The sequence below is a fragment of the Canis lupus genome, chromosome 37 (assembly GCF_048164855.1).
Source record: "Canis lupus baileyi chromosome 37, mCanLup2.hap1, whole genome shotgun sequence".
NCBI lineage: Eukaryota > Metazoa > Chordata > Mammalia > Carnivora > Canidae > Canis > Canis lupus.
Window position 1 is genome coordinate 7,144,394 of NC_132874.1, and position 14,989 is coordinate 7,159,382.

Below are 14,989 nucleotides of genomic sequence, written 5' to 3' on the forward strand. Positions count from 1 at the left end.
GTATTTAAGTGAAAATAAGGTATTTGGGGATTTCACTGAAGATATCAAAAAAGCTGCAAATTTCAGGACAACTAGTTTTTGGATTAAAAAAATGTAACAAGTTCAAAATTGCCATAAATACTCCAATTTCACACATTTAATTGTTTGAGATAAGTTTCACTTCATTCACAGTCCAAATTATCATATTCTCTTTTTCTACAAAACAATTGTCTATAGCAAGAGAGAAGTAATTAGAGTTACACTCCAGTTCACCCAGAAAAAATTTTCTGCGTTTGAGTAACACTGCTGTCACTAAAATACTAAAATATTTATGAAGTGAATACTGTCAGCAGGACACTGTACTAAAAGCTATGGGAGAATTAAGATTAATTTTTTTTAAGTTATCATTCACATAACACTAAACAAATGAAGTGGGCAACTGATAAGCTGATGGTGAACTGAATGAACCCTAACTTTAAATCCCAGTACCAGAAATTTTCTTGCTCAGATAGTAAAAAGGATGAAGAGAAAGGATGGGGAGGAGGCGCCCTGGAGAATATTGGCAGAGAAGAGGATACAGCAACATAAAAATTCTAAGAAAAACACTTATTAAAGTACCCATATTATGTTGGGGGACACATACAATAGGTAACATGTGCCCATGGTAGAAAAGAAATCACCTCTAAGAGATATCTAATTTATCTCAGTCATGAAGCCAGAAAACAACAGTGTCTATAACTCCAGTGCCTTCTCCAGAATAAGCTGGTGTCCCATTCAAGGCTCATGATCAAGAGAGAAGGTTCTTGGCCTCCATTAGTTTATAGAAGAATGAGAATAATAACAGCTCTCTGCTCATTTTAGAAATGTGCTAAGAGAACAGTTACAACTTCTAGATTCCGATTTCACATAAACCATATTAGGACTTTTATACTGTACTTTTGAAAGAATATAATATAAAATGCGCAAGTCAGTTTTAGGCTATAACTCTAAGAAGAGTCTCTCTTTTCTAGTAATTAATCAGAAAGACTACCTTCCTGAGATTACTGGTATGTTTTAGTTTTTTATCTTTCGTTAACAGCAGAGGCTTTGCAAAATTAGCATACTAAATGACCGAAATAAGTTTTCACTTGTAGAAGTAGTGGTTAGGTACTAAGTACAAGAGGCTAACTACTAGCATAAAAGATAGTAGAAACAAGATCTCATTAGTGAAATCAGTGACACTCAAGATAAGTGGATTGGCTAAAATATTCTCCACTACAGGGTAAAGGATCTTGCAACACACTTGCTAAGACCAGTGCTTCTCAAACCATAGTGACAGACCAGGGTTTTGATTTCCAACCTCTTAAAAAAACATTATTATTTTTTAAATTACAAGACATATCAGCAATGTTAAACTACCTTAAAAGTTTTTTAAATGTTTGCTCTCAAATCTCTACACTTGTCACAGAACAGCCATCAGTGGTTATTGACTCAGTATTGGTCCATGAACCACACTTTGGGTAGTCCTGGCTTGGAACATTAGAGATATTATTCTGGTTTGGTCCCTATTGGACCATCACTCCAGAGACACTGGTAGAGGATTCTGGTCAATTGTGATGGATCATATTGTCTCACTGAGCTCACGTGAACCTTTCATGCAAGGTGTGATTTAATCACCCAAAAGGAAAGAGAATTAGGATTTTACCAGGCTTGTAAGAACAGCTGGACTGTGCCAGCTTGCTTAATAAGTTCTTATTACAGATTTTGGACTGGGACTTGCTTTCATTACAACCTGACAGCTGGGTTATAAGGAAGCAACTAATCCCCATTGGTAGTGACTACTGCCTATCAGGAAAAAACCCTAAGAGTTAGTCGTACATAAGGAAATTGGCTTAGGTTAATTTGCAGTCATCAGTGCCCTGATGAAAGAAAACAAAACAAAACAAAACAAAAAAAAAAAAAAAAACAACCAAAAGCCAATACTGCTCCGTAAGTTTTAAATAAGAGAATGATTATATAGTCTGCCAAATCCTTTCTGGGAAATGTTTTATATTGAGATTCTGGCGCTTAGGGAGTGGTGTTATGACCTCCTAACAGCTGTCTCTAAGGATGGCACTGGAGCGGAGGGAGCTATTCTCCAGACAGCACATGTAGAAGGCGGCCACAGTTGACATAGTCAGGGCATCTGAACAACAACCTAGCATGAACTACAAAAATAACATCTTATTTCTTCACATGATGCAAAGATATAAAACCTCAATAAATCGTTACTGAATATACTAATATACGAGTCATTTCAAAGACATTATAAGATCCCCCAAATTTTATCCACTCACAATATTAAAAAGATCCTTCCCTAGTATGAGTGAGGGTGATTCCACATATATTCAAACTTCTAATAGGGTCCCTAGGAACCTTCATTTATTAAAAGCTTTTTAGAGCCCTTCTAATTAAATGCCTTTAAAATGTTTTATTTTATACAGTGTAATTTTCTAAAAGCTCTAACTTAAGAGTAACATAAGATTTGAGGCTTCTATTTTCCCCATGTACTAAAGATGGCGGTAGTCCTGTTTAATGTCGAAGGCCAAGGGAACTGTTTCACTGTGTTGCTGCCACTGCATCTCATAGAGGGGCAGTAAGGAAATGTCTGAGTATCTCACAACTCTTAAATTTGAGGTCTGTGAGTCCCTGCTGTGCACCCTTAGCCCCTAGAAAAGATAGTCATGCTGCGATCTAAAAGCATTCCCCAGAATACAGAATAGAAAGAGATCCAAATCCTCCCAATACAGGAGCTGCAATTAATTCTGGGTTTAGAACGGAGTGCTTTTGGATTAGTTCATTTCATATTAGTTACCTGCTGACTTGGGAAATGTTTACCTTTGTATATATCATAATACCTAATACAATACCTGGTAATGTGTAAGCACAGAATAATTGTATTTTCAAATGTATCTAGTTAATAACTATTTCAAGATGCAGTCATTAGAACCAGAAAGATAACAAAATATTATTAGTTGTGATTATATTTCTCTAAAAATAACTCCACTTGTATAAAAATAAATTATCATTCTTTCATTCACTCATTCATATTTAGAGAGCTTCTATGCATCCAGCACTCGGATACAGATGATAAATTCTGGACATCACAGAAAGAAAGTGAAAACATCCAAATTAGCTTTTTTCCACAAAGATATGATGTTACTGGTGGGAAAAAGTAACAGATATTTTTAAAAAATGATAATAAATTCAAGTATGCAATCTGAAAGAAAATTAGATTCCTTCTTAAAGGTTCCCATATACCATCATTTTATGTCTGACAGATGGCAAGTAACAAGAAAAATGAGATAAACCTTAAAAGAGAAAGTATTAGTAAAATATTACAGGGTCAGACAGAATTTTTCTTAGATGTGTTCAGCCCAGGGGAGGATTATCCCTTCAAACTAGGGATAATCTGATAGTAGTACCTAAAAAGCGTTACAATTTCTATCAGAACTGCTAAGCAGTATCCAGCTCTTGGCTTTGGAAGAACAAAAATTGCCAAGAGATTGTCAAAACTGATGACTTTAATAGTGACAGAGAAGGCAAAAATGAGGCACAGATTTTCTTTATGGCCCAATTTCCAACTTTTTACTTTATGTCTTTATACTACCTAGGACCTTCTGTCTCTACTAGGAAAAATAAGGCAATTACACACATGGAGCCCCCTAACAAAAACTTAGCATTCTAACCTCAGTTTACTTCTTCTGTTTATACACATAAACTACTTACTATATGGACTACAGTGCTTGATTGATCCTTTTTTTATTTCTCAGCCATTAGAAAGGATGAATACCTACCATTTACATTGACGTGGATGGAACTGGAGGGTATTATACTGAGTAAAATAAGACAGTCAATCAGAGAAAGACAATTATCATATGGTTTCACTCATATGTGGAATATAAGAAACAGTGCAAGAGATGATAGGGGAAGGTAAGGAAAACTGAATGGGAAGTCATCAGAGGGGGAGAAAAACCATGAGAGACTCTTAGTTCTAGGAAACAAACTGAGGGTTGCTGGAAGGGAGGTGGGTGGAAGGAATGGGGTAATTGAGTAATGGGCATTAAGGAGGACATGTGATGTGAAGAGCACTGGGTATTTTATGCAACTGATAAATCAATGAACACTACATCTGAAACTAATGATATACTATATGTTGGCTAACTGAATTTAAAGAAAAAAGATCTTTTAAAATTTACATATATATCCACATATATCTACTTCAGAACTATGACCTCACTCTACCAATTTAATGAGAAAAATGAAACACCTCAACATGAATCTTCAAATTTTTATCTTTACCTCAGAAACTAGCTTATTTCTGGCTGGATATTTAATTCAAATCTAACATGTGATGTCACTTCCAGTTTACAGAAAATAAATAGCGTAGAATAACAACTGAACTTCAACACCAATGGGAGGAAGAGAGGGAAGAAGAGCAGTGACAAGTCTTGCTTCACTGACTGAGCCACCCAGGGGCCCGCAGAAACATCTCTCCATTCTCTAGAGACCACTTCTCTTCCTTTACAGTTAAACTCCTCAAAAGAGTAATCTTCTTGGAGGAAAACTTCGTAATTTTGAATCTGGTTTTTCATTTTCCCAGTCTCCAGAAACGGTTCACCTATCCTAGCATTACTTCTCCTGAAGGCATCTAATACAATTGATGGGATGATACACTCTATTCATACACCTTCATCTCTAACTATTCCTCATTCATAGATGACTCTTTCCATTTCCTATGCACAGACATTGATCACTCACCTTCAGTGACCTCAAGCACTCAAGTCTCTCCAACTAAAGCTTCTTTCAGGCCTTGGATTTCCACCCCCAGCCATTCTTTGGAACTTCCAAATTAATGCTTACAAATAATTCCACTGGAGTATGTCAAAGCCCATTTTCTTAATGATGACACAGTTGTAGCATCCTTACTTTTCATTCCCCAAGCTGTCACTTGGGCCCTCATTCCTTCCTGGTGGGGTTGCTATAATGACCTCATCAGTGACCTCCTTATACCTACCTTCCAACACTCACCCATATTACAAGCTGGTACTAGAATAATCTTCTTAATGCCCAACCATGATTATTTCTCACCTATGCTCCAAACTTTAGTGGCTCTCCTTTTCCTTTACTAACTAAATTAAGTGTAATTTCTCACTGTGGGGCAGTTACATTCTTCACACAAAAGATGATTTATCCCAATTCTCCTAACATACACTGGAAATACCATACTACAACCCTGAGAAAATTATCTTCTTCACCAACAACTCATATGGTCCACTCATATGCCTTTGTCCATTGTTTTCTCTACCTACAGTTTTTTCTCATCATACTTATCCTAATCCCTGGAACTAAAACATGCCAAATGGGAAAGCTGCAGATGATACGAAGGTTGCTAAACAGCTACATTAAGATAGAACATCCTGGATTATCCAGGTGGCTCTAATGTAATCACTGAAAAGTGGGAGAGGGAGATTCAGGGTAGGAGGATAAATACAATAGTGCAGGCTTTGAAGATGGAAGAAGGGGACCATAAGCAAGGAATTTGGGTGGCCTTTACGGGCTAAAGAAAGGAAGTAAACAGATTCTCCCCAACAGCCCAAAGAACACAGCCCTGCTTATATCATGATTTTAACACAGCAAGACCTGTATCAGACTTCTGACTTTTAGAACTATAAAATAATAAATTTGGGTACTGTTAAGCCACCCAGTTTGTGGTCATTTGAAACCAAACACACCTCCATACATAATTACCACAATTCTACCTATCTTTCAGGGCTTGTTTCAACCTCTATAATGCAGACTATTCAGCCCCCCTTGAGTTCCCTCTCTGCCAACCATGCTGGATAGACTTCCTTGCTCCTGTGAACCCACAAAAGTATCTGATGGAAGTAATAGGTCAGTCTCGGTCTTAGCCACTCACCAGCTACAGGACAGTGTAAAGTCCCTTAACCTCACTGCACTTTACTTTCTTCATCTATCAAAAAACAATCTGATGAGGCTGTTGTGAGGATTAAACACAGGAAAGAATATACATTTCAAAGTACTGTGTGTGGCACATGGTAAGCACTCAAGCGTTAACCATCATCATGAACTTTATTCTCACCTGTCTTTCAGAGCTACAGCCACATCACTGTCTTATCACCATACCAGACAGACACATGCCTACCCACGCTTCCTCTGCAGGGAATCTCTACCGCACAACAGAGAGTTTAACAGAAGAGTGGCAATCAACCTCAAAAAGTTCACCTCAGAAAACAAGAAGAGCACTGGTAACTGGAACAATGAATCAAGTGTGCCAAAATTTATATACTCACTAGAGCAAATATAAATAAAGAGGAATATATGAATGCCAGAGAGAGGGTTTAGGAGAAAAGACAAATGTTATTTAAGAAATAAAAGGCACCCTCATTATAGACACTGTAATCAAATACATAATTCTCTCAGCTCATCCAGAATCTACCATGACCTGAAAATTCTAACTTCTTCATTGATAAAGCAATCAATATACTTCTTGTACTCCTTTAGAAATGGAACAAAGCAAAACAACTTTGTAGACTCTAATAGTAATTTCAACAATTTACTAAAACATTCAGTAAAACTTGCTGCAAATGAGCCTTTTCCCAAATGGAAATGGAAAATTTGTATGACATTTAAGATGTCCATTTTTAGTTTGAAAGCAATAAAACTTTGTCAAGATTTTGATGAAAAGGATCATTTTTCTCTTGATAGAAATAATTATGGATATACTTCTTTTAAAACATTTGAATGTAGGTTAAAAAGAAAAAAAGGAATGAGCTTCACCAGAGGTAAAAAATAAAATCCAAGTTAAGATGTTAAGAGTGACACCGTGACAAATGCTTATGGGGATGCCCTCACCTGAGAGCAAATGATAAGGCTATAACTGATTCAGGAAAGTGATTAGGACTCAGAGAAGGTTAGAAACTCCAAACTCAATTAGAGAGAGTATGGACTGAATTCTCTTAACATCAAAAGCATATTTGCTAATTTACTTACTAAGGGTTGGTGCTATACGGTAATATGAGAGATGGCAAATATCCAGTGAGCTTTAGAAAGTTTATAGTGTAGGGACGCCTGGGTGGCTCAGTCAGTTAAGTGTCCAACTCTTTGATTTCAGCTCAGGTCATGATCTAAGGGTCACAAGGTCAAGCCCCATGTCGAGTTCCACATGCAGTGGGGAGTAGGCTTGAGGACAGTCTGTCTCCCTCTCCTCTACCCCTCCCCGCCATGGTCACGCTCACATGCGTGCACTCTCTCTAAATAAATTTAATTTTTTTTTAAATAAAAAGTTCATAGTATAGCCTCATTGTAAGAAACACTAAATCCAAAAGAAGGGAGACTCAAAAAAATACATGAAAAATTTTAACTTAATCCCATTTAAAATGGGTACCTAAAGCAAATTTCGTAACGTTTCTTAGGGCAACAAACAATAGTTATGACTTCAAAACAAAACGTGTATTCAACAAATATTTACTACATACTCAATTTCATACTAGATACTGAACTTAGAGATAATAATACAATAATAATTTAAACACTTTCAGAGCCCAAGAAGTTTACAATTTAAAATATAAATTAGGGACACCTGGGTGGCTTAGTCGGTTAAGTACCTGCCTTTGGCTCAGGTCATGATCCCAGGGTCCTGGGATCGAGCTCTGCATCAGGCTCCCTGCTCAGTGGGGAATCTGCTTCTCACTTTGCCTTTCCCCCCTGCTCGTGCTTTTTCTCTCAGATAAATAAATAAAATCTTTTTAAAAAAATAAAATAATAAAATAAAATATAAATTATACAGTCTGAAAGTGCCATAACCTAGATATATAGGGAATGTGGTGGATGCACAATGCAAAGAGAGATGTATTCAGCCCAATCAAGAGAGCACATAACTGCACAGGGAAGGCTTACCAACATGGTGAATAGGGAAAGGGTGAGATGTGCCAGGGACACCTGACAGCATGCACCGGGGCCTGAGGTCAGGAGAGAAGACAACCTTGAGTTTGGGAAGCTCCAGTTGTTCAGTGTGATTGAGCAGGGAGTAACCATATTAGAGGCACAGAGAAACTAGACAAAGTACCTTTGAAGACAAACTGTCAAAAGCAATAGTCAAGAAGTCAGCAAGGGCTGCCAAGTCATCCTGAAGAGACCCAATGGACCTAAATACAAGTGTTTGACAGACCATAAAATCTTAACACACTTAAAGAAATGTATCTCAGCAAAAAAAGGATGAGGGATGATCAATCCTACACTGAAAAAAAGATGGAGGGGAGAGAGAGAGAAAGAGATTCTCAGAAACACTTGACTTTGTTCTCCTGGAGGCATTGTTCAGGAGAAAGCACACTTAGCCAAACTTCAAGTATCACTGTCCAACTGGTAAGGCAATCTGTACTGTGAAGAGAGTTTAGCATAAATCCATTAAACTTTCAAATTATAAAAATCAATGATTCATTCATTCAGTAAGTAAATATTTATTAAATCCCTGCTGTGTACGTTCTTCCATATTCTGAGGATACAGTAGGAGGCAAGGGAGTCAAAACTCCCTGCCACCTTGGAGCTTATTACAAGCCAATGACGGGAAAAATGAAAATATAATGAACTCATATAGATTTCAATAATGAGAGGTGTCACAGAAGAAAATAGGCAAACGTGGAGGACAGGGAAAGTAGGGATATGGCACTTTTCAGTAGGAAATCGGGAGTAAAAAGAAAAACTGCAGTGTGTGAAGGAAGGAGGATGGAGATGGAGGGAGAGGCAAACAGCCTTATGCTTGTAATTTGGCTCAGGCTCAAAATATTAGATGCTCCAGTCAATGTGATAACTACACTTCTTGCTGCTATATTCTGATTTAATCACTAGCCTCTGAGCTTGATGAGTATAGGTTTCTGCATCTTCGTCACTGAAGGCCAGATAGTGGTCCAAGACCCATTCAGCAAGGCAAATCAAAGTCACCCTACAGGGCTTTGAGAGAAAAAACAAACAACTTCTTCAACCTTCCCTGGTCTTTGGTAGTGATAGGAAGGCTTAACCAGAAGGTGATATAAGAGAGAAAGGGTGACCTGTGACTGTTGTCACAGAGCTGCAACTCTGCAGGAGGAAGGGGAGGCTATGCTTAGAGATGGGAAGATGCTGGAGGGAAAAGACAAGCTCATCTGCTCTCCAAAGGGAACAGCATGAAGGAAGCAAAGGACAGAGGAAAACAATTCTAGAAAAGAGGGAAGGATGCTGAAATCAAAAAGCAGGAAAGAGGCACCAGGGTGGCTCCATCAGTTGAGCATCTGACTCTTGATTTTGGCTCAGGTCATCTCAGGGTGGTGAGACTGGGCCCACATTGGGCTCCAAGCTCAGCATGGAGTCTGCTGAAGATTCTCTCCTTTTCCCTCTGCTGCCCCCCATTCATGCTCTCTTTTAAATTAAAAAAAAAGGGGGGGGGCAGCAGGATAGCTTAAGTTTTATTAGTGGAGGGACTACCATGATTTAAAGAACAGAATGGGGGATCCCTGGGTGGTTCAGTGGTTCAGCGCCTGCCTTTGGCCCAGGGCGTGATCCTGGAGTCCTGGGATCGAGTCCCAAGTCAGGCTCCCGGCATGGAGCCTGCTTCTCCCTCTGCCTGTGTCTTTGCCTCTCTCTCTCTATGTCTATCATGAATGAATAAATAAATTCTTAAAAACAACAACTACAGAAGGCCTTGGCCTCATCAGACTTTCAAGTTACACTAATATTGACGACAAATTCCATATATGCAAATAAAACTCAGGATGAATGAGCACACAAAGCATCATTGTAAGAGACAGGAACTTCAGACCTAGATGTGAAATTTAAGAGCGTTTACTATTCAGCTATGATGCTTATTTTTAGTTCAAAGCTCATAAGGGCAATATTTTAAGACATGTGTTTCAGATAGTCAGTAATCAAAATATGGTTAATATCTTGGGCATTATTTACAATAACCCTATTGAAAAAAACAGATGATGGGTATGCTAACCATTCCAACAACAAAACACCCTTTTAAAAAATATATTAACCCAAGGGCATGGCTGGAAAATGAAATCTATGTTTACTACCAAAAAGACGTCAGAATAATATTAATCAAAGACCTAAAGGCCTGCTGCAAATATACATGTAATTTGCACGCAGGGAACATTTAATAGGGGACTGTCTTCACGTGGTTTTGAGCTTTTTGATTTTTCTCTCCCATGGAAATGTTCAGCTGCTTTACTGTGTCACATGTCCAGGGGGAAAGCCTGAATTCATGGATACATTGAATAGTGGATGCATGAGTCTGAGAGACACTTACCCAGTATTGACGGAAATGATTTCTATCAGTGGATTTTTCCTAATCTTTGGCAGATCCAACCGTGCTCCACCCAGCCGCTTCCCATTAGCCTTTTTCTGACCCAGCAGCCTCACGGAATGACCTTCAAATAAAGCACATAAATATACTTTAGCATTGGCCACAGAACATCACTTTCATTCACTGCTCTCAACAAACGTGTTCATATTTTCACTTACCTCCTTCTTTGAGGAAACAAACAACAACAACTCTCTCTCTCTCTCTCTCTCTCTCTATATATATATATACATATATACATATATACATATATACATATATACATATAAAAGAGAGGATGTGATCGTTCACCTAAGAAAACTGTCAAAGGGCAAAGCAGCTGCATGTGCGTCCTGCAGTCAAAAGTGCTGTGCTTATATTATTCGCACATTTCTACTGCATAGATGACAGCAACAGAAACATCCTCAGAATGTCATTCCGTAAGGTATACATGCTCTCGAGCATTGACCAGGTATGTACATGAAGCAGAAAGGTTTTACATGGGCACTGGCCCTGCCAGGCAACTCACTGCTGGGGGATTAAAAAAAAGGAAAAAAAGCTGAAGCAGATTATCTGCTCAAAGCAAACAGCAAATCAAAGAAATAAAGAATTACAAAGCTGAGATAAAATAACACTTTAGGGTCAGATTTTTTAAAACAAAAGTTTTTGAACTTATTTTTTAAAGACATTACAAAAGAAAATCAGACTATTTCTAAGAGTCACAAAAATATTTATAATTTTGAAATTTTGGATTAATTGCAGTTGTAGAAAATATGGAACAACAGTACTAAGACTTCTTATTCCCTTGAGATTCTCCAATTATTATTTTTTCCATGTTTACATGGTCTTTTTCTCATTACATACATAGCATTTTTTTTTTATAATTTTACCAAGGTATATCCTGTAAGATTCACTCATTGTGAATATACAACTTAATGATTTTAAATAAAGACAGTTATACAGTCATTACAAAAACCTGGTTTTAGAACATATGCATTACCCCCAAAATTCCCTTAAGTTTATGTATAGTGCACCCTTGCTCCCATTCTAAAATAGATCACATTCTGATTGGTTGACCAGCTGGTGGATGCTTGGATTGTTTCCAATTAATATCTATTAGAATAATGCTTCTATGAATATCCACATACAAGTCTTCATGTGGACATAAAATTTTATTTCTCTTGGATAAACTCCTAGGAATAATTGCTAGGTCCTGTGGTCAATTTATATATAACTTTATCAGAAACAACTATTTTCTAAAGTGGTGGTACCATTTTATATCTTACCAGCAATGTGTGAAGGCTTAAGTTTCCCCACATTGTCAATGAAGACCTCATGCTGTAACTTTTTTGATAGCAGCACTTCTGGTGAGAAGTAATATATGATTGTGGTTTGAATGAATATGCATTTTTCCATAATGATTATGATGTGGACACGTTTCCATGTGTTTATTAGCCAACTACAGGTCTTATTTGGCAAAATATGGTGATGGCTCATTTTTATGTGTCACCTTGACTAAGCTACAGGGTCCCCAGACATTAACCAAACGTTCTCTCTCGAGTGTTTCTGTAATGATGTTTCTGGTCTTAACTGATATCTGAGTCAGAAGACTGAGTAAAGCAGATTAACACTAATGGGCCTTATCCAATCAAAGACCCAAATAGAACAAAAAAAGGCTAAGAGGGAACCACTGCTGCCTGGCTGGAGCTAGGTCATTGCTCTTTTCCAGCCTTCAGATTCTGACAGAAAGAGAGGCTCTTCATGAATCTTGTTGCTGCCCAATCACAGACTAAAAATATACCATCAGCTCTACTGATTCTCAGGCTTTTGGACTTGGACTGGACCTACACATCAGCTCTATTGGGTCTTTATTTTATTTTAAAATTGTATTTGTTACTTAGGAGAGGGAGAGAGGGAAGGGGGAGACAGAGAGGTAGAGAGAGAGTGAGAGAATGAATGAGTCAGAGGAGGGGCAAGGGACCTTCCACTAAGCAGGGACCCCAACACGGGACTCAATCCCAGGACCCTGAGATCATGACCGGAGCCGAAGGAAGACACTTGACTGAAGAGCCACCCAGGGGCCCCTCTCTTAGATCTTTAGCTTGTGGACTACAGTCTCGGGAATTCTTAATCTCTATAACGTCTCCATAATGGTATGAGCCAATTCCTTATCATATATTTCTTTTCAACACACATACCGTACTGGTTGTTTCTCTAGACAATCCTCAGTCATATAAATGTCTACTCCAGAAGTTTGCCAATATTTTAATTGGACTAACTGTCATAGAGTTATAAGAATTCTGTATTCTGCCTTCAAAACCTTTTTCAGGGATCCCTGGGTGGCTCAGTGGTTTAGCGCCTGCCTTCCACCCAGGGCGTGATCCTGGAGTCCCGGGATCGAGTCCCACATCGGGCTCCCTGCATGGAGCCTGCTTCTCCCTCTGCCTGTGTCTCTGCCTCCCTCTCTCTCTCTCTTCTTTCTCTCTCTCTCTCTCTCTCTGTGTGCCTCTCATGAATAAATAAAATCTTTCAAAAAAATCCTTATTAAACAAAAAAAAAAAAAGAATTGTCTCAAAACCTTTTTCAGGTATGTGATTTGTAAATATTTCTTCTCTGGCTGCAGCTTAGTTTCACTTTCATGACAATATCTTTTAAAGAGTAAACTTTTTCAATTTAATAAAGTGCACGTTCTCAAATTTTTCTTTTATAACTCACGCTTTTGCTATTCTAGCTAAGGACTTTTTTGCCTAGCCCAAGAGCACAGAGATTTCTTCCATATTTTCTTCTCGAAGTCTTACTGTTTCAGGTCTTATCTTTAGGTCTAGGACCCACTTTGTTACTTTTTGTGTATAAGGGTCTAAGTTCATTTTTTGCATAGGGATATTCAATTGTCCATGTGCCATTTCTTTTCCCTCCTTCTTTTGTACTATTGTTGTCAAATATGTTAACATACGGCTGTATAAACCCCCAAAACAGAGTGCCATAATTATTGTTTTTGCATAGTTGTGGTTTTGGGGTTTTTTTGGGTGGGGCACTGGGAGGTTCTAGAAGAAGGGCCAGAAGGAGAGAATCTTAAGCAGGCTCCACACAGAGCCTGACAGCAGGCTCGATCCCACAACCCCAAGATCATGATCTGAGCTGAAATCAAGAATCAGATGTTTGACTGAGCCACCCAGGCATCCTACACCTATATAGTTTTTGAAAAGAGGAAAAACATACATTTACAGAGGACTTTATATTTACCCACATATTTAACCATTTCTAACACTCATTCCCTCCTGAGAATTCAACTTAGCACTTGATACTACCTCTTTTCTGCCTGAAGGACTTTCTTTACCCTTTCTTGCAAAGGAAATCTGCTAGCAACAGATTCTTGCTTACTTGGGAGAATATTTTGCTTAATTTGTGAAAGATACCTTTGCTGGATACAGAATTATTAGCTGGCAGGTTTTTTTCTTTGAGCACTGAATACAGTTGATCCTTGAATACTGCAGAGGTGAGCAGTACCACACCCCATCCAGGTGAAAATCCACATACAACTTTTGACTCCCCAAAAACTGAACTCCTAATAGCTTATGCTGTTTACTGATAACACAGTTGATGTACAAATAGTTTATATGTCTTATGTATTATATATTTTGTACAATAAAATAAGCTAAAGAAAATGTTAAGAAAAGTACGAGGAAAACTGTATTGTAAACAAATGCATGTAGAAGCGGGCCACACAGTTCAAACACCATGTCGTTCAGAGGTCAGCTCTGTCACATTCCACTACCTTTGAACTCTGCTGCTTCTGATGAGAAGTCAGTTATCAATTTTAATGTTGCTCCCCTTGTATATAATGTGTCATTTCTTTCTGATGCTTTCCAGATTTTCTCTCAGTGTAGACCTCTGTGATTTTCATACATGCAATTCATGTGGCTTTTTGGCTCCATAAAGTTTTGTTTTGTTTTAATCAAGTTTGGGAAGTTTTCACATAGAATTGTTTTTTTTTAAAAAACTGGAGGGAGGGAATCACTTTTTCTATCGTTTTCTGTGGCTCCCTGACACACTTGGTGTGTTGAATGCCGTCCCACAGGTCTCTGAGTCCCTGATGACTTTTCTTATTATTCAGGTTGGATCATTTCTATTGATCCATCCTCAAAATTACTGATTTTTTTTTCTCTTGCCATCTTAAACCTGAAATTGAGCCCTTTGAATATTTCATTTCAGTTACTGTACTTTTCAACTATAGATTTCCCATTGGCTCTTTATAATTTCTATCTTTTTGTGATTCTGTATTCAAGTCACTATCATCACCCTTTCCTTAAAGGCTTTTAACATGATATTTAGTACTTGGGGGTTTTTGCTAACTCCAACATTTTTGGCCAAAGACAATCTCTATTGACTGGTTTGACGTTTTTTTTTCCCTTGTATGTGGGTATATTTGGTTTTCTTTGCATCATATAATACGTTGTTCAGTTCAGAACACTATAGGTAATATATTGTAGCAACTCTCAATTCAGATTTCCCCCCACCAGGGATTATTGTTGTTTGTTTAGGAGCTTACCTGGACTAAATCTATAAAGTCTATATCTCTACAATGAAAGGTTGTGGACGTCCCTTCTTAGCTTTCTAGCTGCTCCCAACAACACCAAGCATTACTTCCAATGG

At 38.0% G+C, this 14,989-nt stretch overlaps 1 protein-coding gene across 9 annotated transcripts in view; it reads right to left on the bottom strand.

The window, feature by feature from the left end:
* CDKAL1 (CDKAL1 threonylcarbamoyladenosine tRNA methylthiotransferase) overlaps positions 1 to 14,989 on the bottom strand; it is a 663,683-nt gene that overhangs the window by 422,177 nt on the left and 226,517 nt on the right. For all 9 annotated transcript variants that reach the window (XM_072813956.1, XM_072813952.1, XM_072813953.1 and 6 more), the window contains one exon: positions 10,304 to 10,424. In XM_072813956.1, the coding sequence (XP_072670057.1) occupies positions 10,304 to 10,424 (121 nt within the window). The remainder of the gene's footprint in view (positions 1 to 10,303; positions 10,425 to 14,989) is intronic.